Genomic DNA, 17659 nt, shown 5'->3' on the forward strand with positions numbered 1-17659 from the left:
CATATAGCTGACAGGTTCGATCACAGGTATCCCATAGGGTCCCCTAGTACCACCAGGAGTGATTCTTGAGTGTAAGACCAGAAGTAACCCCATGGGGTGTGGCCCAAAAGCAAAAATTAAATAAAACTCCAGCCTCATTCTACCACTAAGCCATATCCCCAGATAACAGGAAACTCGTTTGGTTTGGTTATAAAAAATAAAAATAAAAATAATTGACTTGGTTTGGGGATTACATCCAGCAGAGCTCAAGGACTACATAGACAGTGCTTGGAGAAACTATACGTGGTGTCAGGGATCAAACCAGGATCGGCCAAATCTAAGCAAAACCTAAATCCCTATATTAAATGTCTTCAGCCACTAAGTGGAAACACAATTTTTCCTTCTTTTTTCTTTCTTTTGTTTCTGGGCCATACCTGGTGTGCCGGGGGGGGGGGGGGGTGTTACTCCTGGTTCTATGCTCAGGGATAAGTCCCAGAGAAAAACTTTTTAGATTCTCATGCTATACACATGAATATCAAAGATTTTCATTAATATCCTCAAACCAATGAACAAGCAAACAAAAGAAAAATATATATATATCCTCAAACCAACTCAAAAAATAAAAAAACTCCAAACTGATTATGGAAAAATAATCTAATCCTTGTAAGTGCCAATTTCAAATAACTTTTTTGGATTTTCTTTTTTTTTTTTTTTTTTTTTTGGTTTTTGGGCCATACCCAGTAACGCTCAGGGGTTACTCCTGGCTATGTGCTCAGAAGTTGCTCCTGGCTTGGGGGACCATATGGGACACCGGGGGATCAAACCGAGGTCCGTCCAAGGCTAGCGCAGGCAAGGCAGGCACCTTACCTTTAGCGCCACCACCCGGCCCCCACTTTTTTGGATTTTCAACTTTGGCATCATAGCTTGGACTGTTAGAAATACATGTGATCCCCCCCCACAAAAAAAAGAAATATATGTGATTACCACTCTAAAACGTTATTACTCCCATAGGAAAAGAAATCTTGAACTAAAGGTAAAGATGAAATCTGTGTCTGCCATCAGGACTAAAAACTGGCAGTTCTGGTTAGGGGAGGGAGGAAGGGAGGGTGAGAGGGAAAGAAGGAGAAAGTGAGGGAGGGAGGGAAGAAAGGAGGGAGGGAAGGAGAAAAGAAGAGAGAAACTGGATAAAATGGTGGTAGGATATGAACACTGGTGTGAAGGAATGGGTGCTAAAATATCAACAACTTTTTAACTCTGGTATCTCATGATTACTCAATAAAAATTAAAAAATTAAAATGTTTTAGGGTTGCCAGAGAAATAGTACAGTGTGTTTATAGTACAGAATGCTTGCCTTGCACATGGCCAACTTGGGTTCGAAATTCAACATCCCATAAGTTCCCTATAGCCCTCCAAGAGTGATTTCTGACTGCACAGCCAGGAGAGACCCCGAGTACTACCAGGTGTGGCCCAAAAACAAAAATATTTTCAGGCTGAACAGATAGGGGGGTTTGGGGAGTGTTAAGGCACTTGTGTCTTGCATTTGGCTGACCCTAATTCAATCATCAGTACCACATATGGTTCCCCTAATACCAGCACCAGGTGCAAGTCCTAAGCATGAACCATTGGGTGTGGCCCCAAAATTCAATGAACGAGAGAGATTTTTTTTTTTTTTGGGTCACACCCGGCAGCGCTCAGGGGTTACTCCTTGCTCACTCCTGGCAGGCGCGGGGGACCATATGGAATGCTGGGATTCGAACCAATGACCTTCTGCATGAAAGACAAATGCCTTACCCCCATGCTATTTCTCTAGCCCCCAGAGAGAGATTTTTATTAACTTTCCTTAGAGAGTAACAAACGGTCTCAAGCTCCTACTCCAGTTTCTGCTGTGTTGTAGGTCCTAACATGACAGGTGTCTCTGACTTCTGAACCATATCCAGGGGTTCTGGGCAGCATCTTTGGGCCTTATAATGCTCATGTGGTCAATCAGGGAATTTTTTGTTTTGTTTTTTTGTTTTTGGGCCACACCCGGCGTTGCTCAGGGGTTACTCCTGGCTGTCTGCTCAGAAATAGCTCCTGGCAGGCACGGGGACCATATGGGACACCGGGATTTGAACCAACCACCTTTGGTCCTGGATCGGCTGCTTGCAAGGCAAAGGCCGCTGTGCTATCTCTCCAGGCCCCCAATCAGGAAATTTTTTTCATTTTTTATTATACTCTGTGATTTACCAAGTTGCTCATAATAACATATTAACAGTGTCCCCAGTTTCCCACTCACCACCATAGCCTGCCTCCTTTCATATATAAAAAAATTTTTACTTCATATTATGTTACAACCAAAGGCAAATGGAATTATCAAAACTTAGATTAACAAGGGTCAGTTTGAAATGATTGTTCTATCTCTCCATGGTTTTACTAAAGTCAGTGTCTAAGGATTTACTGGGCTGGGGTTGGTGATAGTTAGGCATTCTGTGTTACTGTTTAGGCTCAATGAGCTTGGTAGCTTTTTTTTTTTTTTTTTTTTTTTTTTTTTTGGTTTTTCGGGCCACACCCGTTTTATGCTCAGGGGTTACTCCTGGCTAAGCACTCAGAAATTGCCCCTGGCTTGGGAGGACCATATAGGATGCTGGGGGATTGAACCGCAGTCCTTCCTTGGCTAGCGCTTGTAAGGCAGACACCTTACCTCTAGTGCCACCTCGCCGACCCTGAGCTTGGTAGATTTCTATGCAACTTTCTATGAAAGTTTCCCAACAGATTTCCTGTAATATTACTGGACTGACACTAATAAGATATTGAAGTGTTGTATAACTGTGCAGTCAAGGATTTATCGATCTGAAACAAATTAAGTGGCTTAGCAGTTTACTATGGTTAACTTGTGGTGCTGGACTGTTTCTGTCATAGGGTACAGGGTGTGGCATAGGGCATGCAGAAAGGGGAATGTGCCCCCACCCATTCTGAAAAGGCCACAGAGGAATCAGCCCAGAACAGACTACCTGGGAAGTATCAGCAGTCATTAATTTCTTTTGGAGCCTGTAGATCAGGGTATTATTAGGATCAGGGTTACCTCTTAGGTCCCAAAGCAGCACCATGTCCACCTTGTCGGAGTAGTACTTGGCTCATGAATGTGTCAAAATATAGGTTTATACAGCCCCCACTGTGGTGTGCTCAGGGATCATTCAGGGGAACTTACAAAGTGCTGGGGAAACAAACCAGGTCAGGTATGTGCAAGGCCCTTACTCCTCTGTATTACCTCTCCAGCCCATGGGAGGGCTTTTTAACATTCAACTTGTATTAATTAGCTATAGATTCACATGCAGAAATAAGAAATAACACAGCTGGGAAGATTAGTCCCTATGTTTGGACAACAACTCTGTAATATGTTACTAGTTTCCCCCAAAGGGAACTTCTTGCAAAGAGGTCAAGGATAAGAGCATAAATGCTTTACATTTATGAGTCCCTGGGTCTGATCCCAGTATGCAAAAAAAAAAAAAAAAAAAAAGAAGTACACAGAAATCGATACTGATATAATTTAACAAACTTATTCAGATTTTACCAGCTTTATGTGTTTTATGTGTTTGTATGTATATGTGTAGAGAGATTTGTGTAATCACCACCAGAGTTAAGATTCAAAGTACTTTCTAGCACAAGGAAGCCTAGAACTAGATTTTTTGTTTGTTTCGTTGCCACACCAGGCAGAGCTGAGGGCACACTCCTGGATCTGTGCCCAGGTATCACTCCTGAAAGAGCTGGGGGAAACCTTATGTGGTTCAGAAGATTGAATCTGGGTCAGCCACCACATGCCAGGTAAATACCCTACTCTCTAACCTCCTACTGCTAGTTTTGTCATCAGAGATTTTGAGAAGAAACCATTTTTATTGCTTGTGTTTGTTTTATTGTGACACCTACCTTCCTCCCATCTTAGCCCTTAAATTCCCAAACCACTACTCTATTCTCTTTTTTTATTTATTTACTTTTGGTTTTTGGTTTTTGATTTATAGGTCACACCCAGCAGCGCTCAGGGGTTTCTCCTGGCTCTATGCTCAGAAACCACTCCTGGCAGGCTCAGGGGACCATATGGGATGCCGGGATTCGAACCACCGTCCTTTTGCATGCAAGGCAAATGCTTTACCTCCATGCTATCTCTCTGGCCCCACTACTCTATTCTCAATCTCCATTATCATCATTTCAACAAAAAAAAAGTTAAAAAATATAAAATCAGGGGGCTGGAGAGATAGCATGGAGGCAAGGTGTTTGCCTCAATCCCAGCATCCCATATGGTCCCCCGAGTCTGCCAGGAGCAATTTCTGAGTATAGAGTCAAAAGTTTCTGAGCGCTGCAGGGTGTGACCCAAAAATTAAAAAAAAAAAAAAAGATACAGAATCATACTGTATAAAGAATAAACCTTTTATTTGTTGTTTTGTTTTGTTTTGTTTCTGGGTCATACCTGGCGATGCTCAGGGGTTACTCCTGGCCCTGCACTCAGGAATTATTCCTGGTAAGCTCAGATGACCTGGGTCAGTCATATGCAAGGTAAACACCCTACTGGCCCCTTTATATAACTTTTTGAATAGATTGATTTACTACACCAATTTAAATGTTTAAACAGTTGGCTCTTTTTTAAGTAAAAATAGTATTACATACATAAAAATGTTTAAGACAAATAGGCTGGGGCCAGAGAGATAGCATGGAATTAAGGCATTTGCCTTGCATGCAGAAGGTCAATCCCGGCATCCCATATAGTCCCCCGAGCCTGCCAGGAGCGATTTCTGAGCATAGAGCCAGGAGTAACCCCTGAGCACCGCTAGGTGTGACCCAAAAACTAAAAAAAGAAAAAGACAAATAGGCTAAAAAATTCTTTGTAGATCTGAACTCTCATCTGTCATTTCTTACATATTTGAAATATGCATCATAAAGCTTTAGATATACTAGAGATACTAAGCAAGCTTCAAAATAATATGCTAACTAGGGGCTGGAGAGATAGCATGGAGGTAAGGCATTTTGCCTTGCATAGAGAAGGTTGGTGGTTCGAATCCCAGCATCCCATATAGTCCCCCGAGCCTGCCAGGAGCAATTTCTGAGCATAGAGCCAGGAGTAACCCCTGAGTGCTGCCGGGTATGACCCAAAAACCAAAACCAAAAAAAAAAAAAAAAACAAAAAAAAAAAACACCAAAATAATATGCTAACTAAAAAAATTTAACATTTCTGATATTCTACCTCACTCTTCTTACTCTGACAAGTGACAGATCAGCTGCACATTATTTAAGAAACATGGATCCTTAGCATTACTGCAGACCTAATTTCCATGAATTGTTAAATGGCTATTGAAATTTTAAAGCCTATCCATTTCAACATTTGAGCCCATACTAAAATGGGAGATGAATTCAGCTTCATTAATTAAAAGGATGAACCTATAAGTGGTAAACACAGAACAACAAGGTTTCAAAACTTGGACATCTGATACCACCTACTTTTTATATGAGGTTTAAAATATAAGATCAAAAACATTTCTAGTTCTCCTTGTGTATCAAGCTATAGGAACTGCTAAATGTGGCTACATATTTTTACACATATATTCCTGTCCTTACCCATATATAATAAATTTCTTTTGATAGAAGAAATAATAAATCAAAGGACAAAACAGCTGGCATAGCCTGGAGGTCTAAATTTTTATTTTCTTAATCATTTAAGAATAGACAATAAAATTTAAAGTAAACAGGGTTACAAAGTGTTTTTAAAATAAGGCAAAAAACCATAAAATTCCAACAAATTACATATCAAATATCAGCTCAAGCTAATACCAACTACTGAGTTCATAAACTGTATTCATTTATAGTCAATTCCCTGACAAAAGTTCTTCTATACTAAATATCACTAAAACTTTAAAGAAAAAAAAAAAGATATTAAAAACAAATACCTGACTTCAGCATCCTGTTCACAACCAATGTGAAGAGCAGATGAAAAATCTAATTGTTCCATTCTTGGATTCAGTAGGTACAAATTCCGATCCTCTACTGGTCACTATCAGGTGCTCAGTGTTAAACAAGGGCCTGTTTCACAGAGACAATTAGCTAATCCGCCTCCTTCTAAACACTGTACTGTCTGAGTAGTTCAACCTATCATCCAAATATATAGCAACATATATTCAAATGAAGGGTTGGCCTGATGAATCCAATCCTCAGCTGAGAAGATGCAACAACCATAATAAGGAAGTAGAACAATAGTCACACACATTCCAAGAGCCAGTTTCTTTGTTTTTGTTTTTGGTTTGTGGACCACACCTGGCTGTGCTCAGGAGTTACTCCTGGCTCTGCACACAGAAATTGCTCCTGGCAGGCTCATGGACGATATGAGATGCCGGGATGGAATCAAGATTTGTCCCGGGTCGGCCACATGTAAGGCAAACGCCCTACTGCTGTGCTATTGCTCCGGTCCCAACAGCCAGTTTCGTCATGATGACATATGACCATATTGAAATTCAGAAGACAATATTAAGCAAGGAAAGGACTGAAAATTGGTGCTTAGTAAGTATAAATAATCGGTTCTTCTAAAAATTCTAAAGCATTACATATGTGTATAAATTGATAATTAACAAATTTGAATTCAATCAATAAATTACCAATTCCAAAAAAAAGTCTTTAATAAAAAACCATGAAAGAATATATATGGGGCCAGTGAGATAGTATAATGGGTAGGGTGCCTGTCCTGTACACAGCCGACCTGGGTTCGATCCCTGGGATCCCCTAGAGCAGTGGTCCTCGAACTTTTAAACGGGGCCAGTTCACTGTCCTTCAGACCAATGGAGGGCTGGACTATAGTAAAACTAAAAACTATGAACAAATTCCTATGCACACTACATATATCTTATTTTGAAGTGAAGAAACAAAATGAGAACAAATACAATATGTGGTCCTAGGGCCATAGTTTGAGAACCACTGTCCTAGAGTCACCTGAGCCCATCAGGAGTGATTCCTAAGTGCAGTGCACCCCATTGTGTGACCCAAAAACCAAAAAAATGAGAAAAGAAAGAACACTCTACAAGTTGACTTAATTAAAAAATTTAATTTCTTCTTGGGAGTAGGGAGATAACTCAAGCATTGAAGCACATGCTTTCTACTCTGGAGCCCCATACATGGTCAATAAACCAGCCCTAGGAGCAACCCTCTGGCACCTAGTGGGAAGAAGCACTACAGGGTGTGGCCTAAACTCTAAAAGACTGAAATAAAATACAATCTGGTGGCCAGAGATAGCACAGCTGTAAGGGAGCTTACTGGAACAGACCTGGGTTCAATTCCCAGCATCCCATATTGGTCCCCTGAGGCTGCCAGGAGTGACTTCTGAGGGCAGAGCCAGAAGGAGTAACCCCTGAGCATCCAGGGTGTGGCCTCCAAACAAAAAACAAACATAAAATGGTTTACCAGTTTTAATTACCAGAAGCAAGTACCTTCCAGAGTTCAAGAATTCACTCCTTTATTCTTGTTTTGGGGCCACACCCTGGATACTCAGGAGTTACTCCTCCTGGCTCTGCACTAAAGAATTACTTCTTTTTTTTTTTATAACTATAATGTCCTTTATTTTTCTTAAAACCCATAATCAGTGAGATTATGCTGTGTTTCTCTCCTTTCTCTGGCTTATTTCATTCAGTATAACAGTTTCCATGTACATCCATGTATAGAAAATTTTATGAATTCATCTCTCCTGACAGCTGCATAATATCCCACTGTGTGTATGTGTATATATATATACATACATATGTATATATATATTTTTTATTTTACAAGTGACTGACAGATGTGCCAACACCACTTGTTGAAGAGGCTTTCCTTGCTCCATCCATTTTGCTTTTTTTTTTTATTTTGGTTTTTAGTTTTTGGGTCACACGGCAGTGCTCAGGGGTTACTCCTGGCTCTATGCTCAGAAATCGCCCCTGGTGGGGCTGGTGAGGTGGCTCTAGAGGTAAGGTGTCTGCCTTGCAAGTGCTAGCCAAGGAAGGACTGCAGTTCGATCCCCCAGCGTCCTATATGGTCCCCCCAAGCCAGGGGCAATTTCTGAGCCCTTAGCCAGGAGTAACCCCTGAGCATCAAACGGGTGTGACCAAAAAAAAAAAAAAAATTAAAGAAATCGCCCCTGGCAGGCTCAGGGAACCATATGAGATGCCGGAATTCAAACCAGCTACCTTCTGCATGCAAGGCAAACGTATTACCTCCATGCTATCTCTTCGGTCCCCCATTTTGCATTTCTTACCCCTTTATCAAAGATTAATGGATTGTATGTCTGGGAACATTCTCTGAATACTCAAGTCAATTCCACTGATCTGAGGGTCTGTCTTTATTCCAGTACCATGCTGTTTTAATGACTATAGCTTTGTAATACAATTTAAAGTTGGGGCAGGTAATGCACCCCCCCCCCATATTCCTTTTCCCAACAAGGGTTGCTCTAGCTATTCATGGGTGTTTATTGTTCCAAATGAATTTCAGAAGTGTTTGATCCACTTCTTTGAAGAATGTCATGGATATCCTTAGAAGGACTGCATTAAATCTGTACAATGCTTTGGGAAGTGTTGACATTATTTTTTTGGTTTTGTGGTCACCCACAGTGACACTCAGGGGTTACTCCTAGCTATGTGCTTAGAAATCGCCCTTGGCTTGGGGGACCATATGGGATACCAGGGGATCAAACTACAGTCCGTCCTAGGTTAGCACATGCAAGGCAAATGCCTTACCAACTTCGCCACAGCTCTAGCCCCAGTATTGCTATTTTAATTATGTTAATCCTGCCAATCCATGAGCAGGGTACATGTCTCCATTTCCTTATGTCCTCTTTTATTTCTTGAAGCAGGGTTTTATAGTTTTCTTTGTATAGGTCCTTCACATCTTTAGGTGACTCCAAGATATTTGAGTTTGTCTGACACTAATGTGAATAAGATTTTTTTTTTTAGTGTTCATTTCTACTCTATCATTTGTGTATAAGAAAGCCACTGATCTTTGTGTGTTCATTTTGTAGCCTGCCACTTTGCTATATGGATCAATAGACTCATAGATTCTAGAAGCTTTTTGGTAGTCTTTAGTGTTTTCTTTTTTTTTTAATCATCTTTAGGGTTTTCTAGGTATAGTATATCATCTGCAAACAGTAAGAGCTTGACTTCTTCCTTTCCTATCTAGATGCCCTTGATAGCTTTTTCTTGCCTAATTGCTATGGCAAGAACTTCCAGCTGAATATGAACTATGCTGAATAAGAGTGGTGAGAGAAAGGGGGCAGCCTTGTCTTGTACCAGATTTTAGAGGAAAGGCTTTTAGTTTATCTCCACTGAGAATAATATTTGCCTTGCTTTTGGTAGATGGCATTAACTATATTGAGAAAAGTTCCTGCATTCCCATCTTGATGAGAGTTTTTGTTAAGAATGGGTGTTGGGGGGGCCGGGAAGGTGGCGCTAGAGGTAAGGTGTCTACCTTGCAAGCACTACTTAGGACGGACCACGGTTCGATCCCCCGGCGTCCCATATGGTCCCCCCAAGCCAGGGGCGATTTCTGAGCACATAGCCAGGAGTAACCCCTGAGCATCAAACGGGTGTGGCCCAAAAAAAAAAAAAAAGAATGGGTGTTGGGGGGCCGGAGAGATAGCCTGGAGGTAAGGCATTTGCCTTTCATGCAGAAGGTCATTGGTTCAAATCCCAGCATCCCAGATGGTCCCTCAAGCCTGTCAGGAGCAATTTCTGAGCATGGAGCCAGGAGTAACCCCTAAGCACTGCCGGATGTCCTAAAAACCACAAAAAAAAAAAAAAAAAAAAAAAAAAAAAAGAATGTGTGTTGGATCTTAATGAATACTTTCTCTGCAACTATTGATATGATTATATGGTTTTTATGTATCTTTTTGTTGAAAGAATTATTTATGATGGGCTTGGGGGACCATACAGAATGCTAGGATATAGGCTCAAATATAAGATCAAATCTGGGTTGGCCAGGGGCCTGAGTGATAGCACAATGGTAGGACTTTTGCCTTGCATGCAGCTGATCCAGGACAAATGGTGGTTTGAATCCCGGCATCCCATATGGTCCCCCGAGCCTGCCAGGAATGACTTCTGAGCATAGAGCCAGGAGTAACCCCTGAGCACCACTGGGTGTGACCCAAAAAAAAAAAATCTGGTTTGGCCATATATAAGGAAAATCCACAGTCAAAAGTTCTACTGTTTTTTAATTGCAAATTGCATTGTCGGTTAAAAAAAAAAAAAAGACAAAATGCTGCATGAGTTCACCAAGATGAGATGCACAGAGCAGTAAAAAAAAAAAACAACAACAAAAAAAAAAAACAACAAAAAGACGGGCCCGGAGAGATAGCACTTGCAAGCAGCCGATCCAGGACCAAAGGTGGTTGGTTCGAATCCCATTGTCCCATATGGTCCCCCGTGCCTGCCAGGAGCTATTTCTGAGCAGACAGCCAGGAGTAACCCCTGAGCACTGTCGGGGTGTGGCCCAAAAACCAAAAAAAAACAAAAAAAACAAAAAAACAAAAAGACAGAGCAAAATGGCGGCTGCAGGGGCTCCTGAGTAGGAGGAGAGTAACTGTTTTATTGGAAGTTCAATTTCCCAAGATAGATGGTTAGAAGAATGAACCTGCACAGCAGGTTATGTGCCACCACTGTACACATAAAAGCAGTAAGATGATGGAACTGGATAGAGTAGAGGGGTAAGGGCCACACTTTGTACATTCATGACACTAGTTCTATTCCTAGATATGCCCCTGCCCTCCCCTCCCCACTCCCAGCACAACCTGTATAGCCAGCCCTAAGGGCTCCAAATCACAGTAAAGGTGACAATACCTGGTCCCTGGCACCACAAGGCCCAATTAACAGAATATTCTTGAGCCCTAGTATTGAACCATCTAGCCCCCTAGGCATTGCTTGGGGGCAAAAAAGAAAATAGAAAGAAGAGGGGGGTGTAGCTAAGCAGAAGAGAGTAGAGTGCTTTCCCTGCATGTATGAGGCCCCTGGATTCAATTCTTTGCTCTACAAAAAATATACAAAGATGGTAAATTTTATACTGTGTATACTTTACACCATACATAAGTTTTGTGCATGGGATTTTTGTCTTTGTTTTTGGGCCACACCAGGCAGTGTTTAGGGGTTTCTCATGGCTCTGCAGTCAGGAACCACTCCTGGTGAGCTCAGAGGACCATATGGGAGGCCGAGGATTAAACCTAGGTCAGCCGTGTGCAAGTGCCTAATCTGCTGTACTATCTCTCAGACCCCCTCATGTGTATTTTCTCAAACTGGGCTCCCAAACCATGGGCATCAGCACCTGAATTCAGCTCAGAAATTAAGTCTGCACCGGGCACTTTCTAAACCACTAAACATCTGGCTTTTTCTCATGGGGATCCCTAACATTAATGCAGTCAGGACTGGCTCAGTACACCTGAGTTGAACTCCTGACCTTGCACCAGTATCACTTGCCTGTAGCTAAGACATCAATTTCACACAAATGGAAGGCAAATGCTCTACAATAGGGTACATGCCCTGCCTGTAGATTAAGTAGCCTGAAAACTCAATCCCTTGAAGATTTCTTGTTGGTATCAATCAATCTACTACACAAATGACACAGGGTGGAGAGACTGCCTAAAACCTTCCAGAAAATATTTCAAATGGTTCAAAGGTGTTGTCAGGGTGTAACATCACATACAATTAGGACATCTGATGTTTACTAAACAATCTCTCCTCATTGCATCATTCTAGCTCTTGTTTCCTCTAATATATTAATCATAATCCAATATATACTTGATAGCATAAAGACTTAAACAAGGGCCCGGAGAGATAGCACAGCGGCATTTGCCTCGCAAGCAGCCGATCCAGGACCAAAGGTAGTTGGTTCGAATCCCGGTGTCCCATATGGTCCCCCGTGCCTGCCAGGAGCTATTTCTGAGCAGACAGCCAGGAGTAACCCCTGAGCACCACCGGGGTGTGGCCCAAAAAACAAAACAAAAAAAAGACTTAAACAAATAATGTATCAGGGGCCGGAGAGACAGCATGGAGGTAAGGCGTTTGCCTTTCATGCAGGAGGTCATCGGTTCGAATCCCGGCATCCCATATGGTCCCCCATGCCTGCCAGGAGCAATTTCTGAGCCTGGAGCCAGGAATAACCCCTGAGCACTGCCGGGTGTGACCCAAAAAACAAACAAACAAAAAAAAAAAAAAAACAAATAATGTATCAAAACATCTAAGTATCTCTTAAATGTATACATGATTTATAAATAAGCGCTTTTACATTTTAGGTTCTTATACTTATCTATACAGCAACATGTCACACTGCAGTAGGTTATTTGTACCCAATGATTCGTAAGTCTTCACCCTTTTATTTTTTTTGTTTTGTTTTTGTTTTTGGATCACACACCCACTATGCTCAGGAGTAAGCTCAGGGCTCATTTCCTGGCTCTGTGCTCAGGGATCACTCAAAGAACTTCTCTGGGGACTGTATGAGGTTCTGGATCAAACCTGGGTCAAACAAATATTTGGCAAGCACTTTATGCTCTGTACTATCTCTAGCCCTAGAGTGTCTTTACATGTTGATGGGAACCTGAAATTCAGTTCAGTTTAAAGAAAAGAAGCAGGGGCCAGAGTAATATCCAGCACGCAGAGTATATTTGTCTTTCATAAGGCCAGCCCTGGTTTTGATCCCTAACATCCCATACGGTCCCCCGAGCACTGCCAGGAGTAGAACACAGAGCCAGGAATAACTCCTGAGCACTGCTAAGTGTGGTCCGAAAAATATGAAAATATGAAAAAAAGAAAGAACAGCAGCAGCTTAAACAAGACATCTACATAATCATAGATGCTTAATAGATTTAAATCAATTTATCATGAAATACTTTTGAATAAACACACACCAACCAAAACTGTCAGGAGAGTTGAAACCATAATCTGCTAGATCAGAAATTAAGAATACTAGAACAAGAGAGAAGTGCAGGCACTTGCCCTAAATGCAGCCAACCGGGGTTTGCTCCCCGGTCCCACATATCATCACCCAAGCACCATCACGAGTGATTCCTAAACACGAGCAGGTATGACCCAAAAACTATAAATAAGAATTGTGTTCAGGGGCCCGGAGAGATAGGACAGTGGCGTTTGCCTTGCAAGCAGCCGATCCAGGACCAAAGGTGGTTGGTTCGAATCCCGGTGTCCCATATGGTCCCCCATGCCTGCCAGGAGCTATTTCTGAGCAGACAGCCAGGATTCACCCCTGAGCACCGCCGGGTGTGGCCCAAAACCAAAGAATTGTGTTCAGAAAATGCTCAGTCTGTTTCCATTTGTGAGTGAATGAGTTGAATGGGGAGACTCTAACAAGCACTGTGGCTCATAAACACCGAAGTCAATGCAATACTTACAAGGCATCAAGTTTTTTAAATTGAAGGAAACCTTCAGAGAATTTTGTATTTAATCACATCACTGTGTTGTTAAAGAAGTTGCCACCAAGAGAATCAGCATCACAAACCCTGAACCCAACTCTTCTGGGGATTTTTTAAATCTTTTTCCACTGTTTTGAACTAATTTTGGATTTAGTATTATAACCTTGTATGATATTCCTAAATTCTGTGTACCAAAAACTCTGTATCTGACTTTTTCTAAGGGGGGTGGTTGGGCCAAACTGGGCTGCACTCCTGGTTCTGCACTCAGAAATTATTCCTAGCAGGGGCTGGAGCAATGGTACAGCACTAGGGTGTTTAACTTGAATATGGCCGACCCGGGTCGATCCCCAGCATCCCATATGGTCCCCTAAGCCTGTTAGAAGCAATTTCTGAGTGCAGAGCCAGGAATAACCAGTAAGCACCGCTGGTTGAGGCCCCAAAACAAACAAAATTACTTCTGGCAGGCTCAGGGGACCATATGGGATGGCAGAGATGGCCACATGCAAGACAAATGCCCTACCTGCTGTGGTAGAGTTTTAAGAGTATCTGACTCTTAAAACAGTTATGTACACTTTTTTTTTTTTTTTTTTTTTTTGGTTTTTGGGTCACACCCAGCAGTGCTCAGGGGTTACTCCTGGCTCTATGTTCAGAAATTGTTCCTGGCAGGCTCGGGGGACCATATGGGATGCAGGATTCAAACCACTGTCCTTCTGCATGCAAGGCAAATGCCCTACCTCCATGCTACTTTTCCGGCCCCATTTTATGTACATTTTTTAAAGATGAAATCAGTTGCGTCCTTTTAAATTCATTTCCTATAAAATAAAGATAATACTTGCCCTGTTCACAGATTATTTCCTCCTCTCTATTCTCCCAAGTGGTGATCAGAAGGCTGAGACCCCCTCATGAAGTCTCAATTCTCAGCCAACTGGGTAGTGGCAAGGACCCCAGCACAATGCTGGTCAGAATCTGCAGGCTGGGGTTCCCTGGGGCCTCCCAGCAGTGCTCAGGAATCTCTAGTAGGGTCACACCCAGCAGAGCAGAGTCTGGAAATGATGCCAGGACCACATGATGCAAGGGTGGAGCTGGGGTCAGCTACGTGACTAAACTCTATGCTCTCTATTTTGAGGATTATAGAACTTACCGGTGGTAGGCCTCTCGGCGATACTTTTTCAGGGCATGTTTATCCATGTTTGCAGGCATATCTGCCGCATTCTGTAACCGGTCACTCCAAGAGGTTGTCATTTTATTTAAATGAAAGCTGAACTCTAGAAAAGAAAAATCAGTCATTTAATAGCTTATTATAAGTACCTTGTGGTGAGATCTGATTTTTCTGGGAAAGGAACAGGTCTTCCCAACTTCTGCCCAAGGACCCAATCTCTGCTGAAACACACAGCCCTGTGGTTGCAGGACTGCAGTGCCAGGAAATGACTGTCAGGACCACTACAGAATTGCTCAGGGGCCCCCAGGACCAAATCCAGTGATGGAGGCAGCAATGGTCTTCTCGGCCCTCACCTCTATATTCTCTGGGTATTATTACCAATCTGTCTTTTTATTCTATCACACAAAGGAATGAGTCTATCCCCCTCCTCTTACTTATTTCACTCAGTATAAATACTCTATATTCAGCCATGTATAAACAAATTTCCTGACTTCATTTTTCCTAACAGCTGTATAGTATTCCATTGTGTAGATGTACCACAGTTTCTTTATCAACTCATCTGTTCTCAGGCATTGGTTTGTTTCCAGATTCTGGCTATTGTGAATAATGCTGCAATAAATATAGGAGTGCAAATGCCTTTCCTGCATTATAAACACTATACTTTTGTTTTTATTTTGTTTTTGGAGCCATACACAGCAGTACTCAGGGGTTATGGCTGGCTCTACACTCAGGTATCACTTCTGATGGTCTTAGGGAACCATATAGGATGATGGGAATTGAACCCGGGTCAGGCATACTCAAGGCAGCTGTGCTCAGGGATCGTTCCTGATAAGTGTTCTGTGGACCATATGTAGATCTGGGGCTCAGTCCGGGGTCAGCTGCATGTAGGCAAGCACCTTCATCTCTGTACTGTCTTTCCACCTCAACAATGACAGGCTTGAGGGGAGCAAGAATTCTATCGTAATACTTTAAGTCTTCAGTGCATCTCTTCCAACCATAAAAAGAACAAAATGTAGTTACAGAGAACCTGACAGCACAGTTAAACCAAGTCATGCACTTTGCTTTTGCTTTGCAGGAAATGTTTTGCTGACCCAGTAAATTCAAACAGGCCAAGACTCACTCAGCCTACCACCAGTCCCAGCTTGCCTTTTACCTTCAAAATATCTTATCAGAAAATCTAAGATCTGACATGTTACATTTTAGGAGGTAATGCACAGAAAATACCCCTATTTCTCATGGTCCCCTTTCTAACTGTCCTAAAAGTCACCTCCTGGTTTGTTGGTTTGTTTGCTAGTTTGTTTGGGGGCAGTTGTTCTATTTGGTTTGGAGTTTGGGGTCACACCCAGCAGGGCTTACTCCTGGAGGGGCTAAAGAGACTCTATATAGTTCCAGGTATAGAACTCATGTTGGTTCTATCAGGACTGCAGCAATAAGTACATGCCTTGCATACATCAAACATCAAGTTCAATAGTTGGTATCCCATGTAGTTCCAACCCCACCAGCAGTGATCCCTGAATGCAGAACCAGACATAAAGCCCTTGTACCACTGGGTATGGTCCCAAAACATCAACAACAAAGATGTTCAGGGGGCTGCAGCAATAATACAGTGGGGAGTTGCTTGCCTTATGCAGGGCCAACCCAGTTTTTGATCCCCAAATCCTACCAAACCCACCAGGAGTAATCCCTGAGCACAGAGTCAGGAGTGATCCTTGAGCACCACTAGTTGTGGCCAAAATTAAACAACTGAAAACACTCTCTGTAGGTAGAGACTAAATTGGTATATCCACATAATACTATGCAATAAAAAGAAATATTAATATACATGACTAAATCTCAAAAGTATGCTGGGTGATTGTAAGCTGACATAAAATGAGTATATGGAGCCAGAATAATAGGGGCCAGAGAGATAGCTTGGAGGTAAGGCGTTTGCCTTTCATGCAGAAGGTCATCGGTTCGAATCCCAGCATCCCATATGGTACCCCGAGCCTGCCAGGAGCAATTTCTTTTTTTTTTTTTTCTTTTTTTTTTTTTTTCACAGCCATCAGATTACCAAAGATCTGTGTTCATCTCTCAGTGGTCACAACGCAAGCCAAGTCCTTTAGGAGCCTCAACCCGATTCCCGAATATACCATGTCCCTACTGTCTCACTCCAGTTACCAGTTTCTCCTTGACAACTGGAAGAACAGCCTCTAGTAAAGACAGTTCATTCAAAAGTAGGAAGATTATCTTGTTGGTCTGCCCTTACAGCAAACACACAGAGCTCTGTATTGTCCACCAAGATTACAGACCCGAACCAGGAGCAATTTCTGAGCGTGAAACCAGGAGTAACTCCTGAGCGCTGCCTGGTGTGACCCAAAAACCAAAAAAAAAAAAAAAAAAAAAGAATAATATTACAATAGGTAAGGCATTTGCCTTGCTCATGGCTGACTCGGGTTCAAGCCCACCAGGAGTGATTCCTGAGTACAGAGGCAAGAGTAAGCCCCAAGCAATGCCCAGTGGGTCCCAGGGGCCAGAGGAGGGAAGCATACTATGTGGTATCATATATGTAAAGTTCTAGGAAATAAAAACTAATCTATGGTGAGCAGATCACTTGTTGCCTGGTGTGAAATAAGCAAGGAAGAGACCCAAGGCAACTTCTGGTGGTGACAGTTTATCTGGATTGTGGTGGGTGCTTCAAGGATATATATACTTGTCAAAAGATACTGAAAATTGTAAGTATCTGTAGTTTATTGTATTTATACTTCAGTTAACAGTTTGAATTTTTTTTAGTTTGGATTTCTTGAACAGGCTTTCTTCCCTTTAAAAATTAGAGAAAGCAGTTAGTTCCACTATGCAAAGATTTTTCCCATTATGTTTTATTTCCTCAAATTGTATCTAGAAAAAAATTCTAATTGCTTTCCTGAATCATTCACAGACTTAAAAAAATGGTTTTGAAAAGTCAAGTTAGACTGGAGAGCTAGTAAAACAAGTAGAACATTTGCCTTACATACACCCAACCTGGGTCTGAAGCCCTGCATCCTGTATAGTTCCCCAAGCATACCAGGAGTGATTCCTGAGTGCAGAGCCAGGAATCCCAGAGCACCACAAAAAAAAAAAAAAAAAAAAAGCAACAACTAGGAGAGGAAGGGAGAAAG

At 42.0% G+C, this 17659-nt stretch overlaps 1 protein-coding gene and 1 non-coding gene across 3 annotated transcripts in view; both read right to left on the minus strand.

Moving 5' to 3' along the window:
- NT5C2 (5'-nucleotidase, cytosolic II) overlaps nt 1–17659 on the minus strand; it is a 106365-nt gene that overhangs the window by 71694 nt on the left and 17012 nt on the right. For both annotated transcript variants that reach the window (XM_049790866.1, XM_049790865.1), the window contains exon 2: nt 14508–14631. In XM_049790866.1, coding sequence (XP_049646823.1) covers nt 14508–14608 — 101 coding nt within the window. In that variant the 5' untranslated portion in view covers nt 14609–14631. The remainder of the gene's footprint in view (nt 1–14507; nt 14632–17659) is intronic.
- Nucleotides 16562–16877, minus strand: LOC125995133 (small nucleolar RNA U85). Its single transcript, XR_007490727.1, has one exon. It is a non-coding gene; the product is annotated as a small nucleolar RNA U85 (small nucleolar RNA).

The sequence above is a fragment of the Suncus etruscus genome, chromosome 17, assembly GCF_024139225.1.
Source record: "Suncus etruscus isolate mSunEtr1 chromosome 17, mSunEtr1.pri.cur, whole genome shotgun sequence".
Lineage (NCBI taxonomy): Eukaryota > Metazoa > Chordata > Mammalia > Eulipotyphla > Soricidae > Suncus > Suncus etruscus.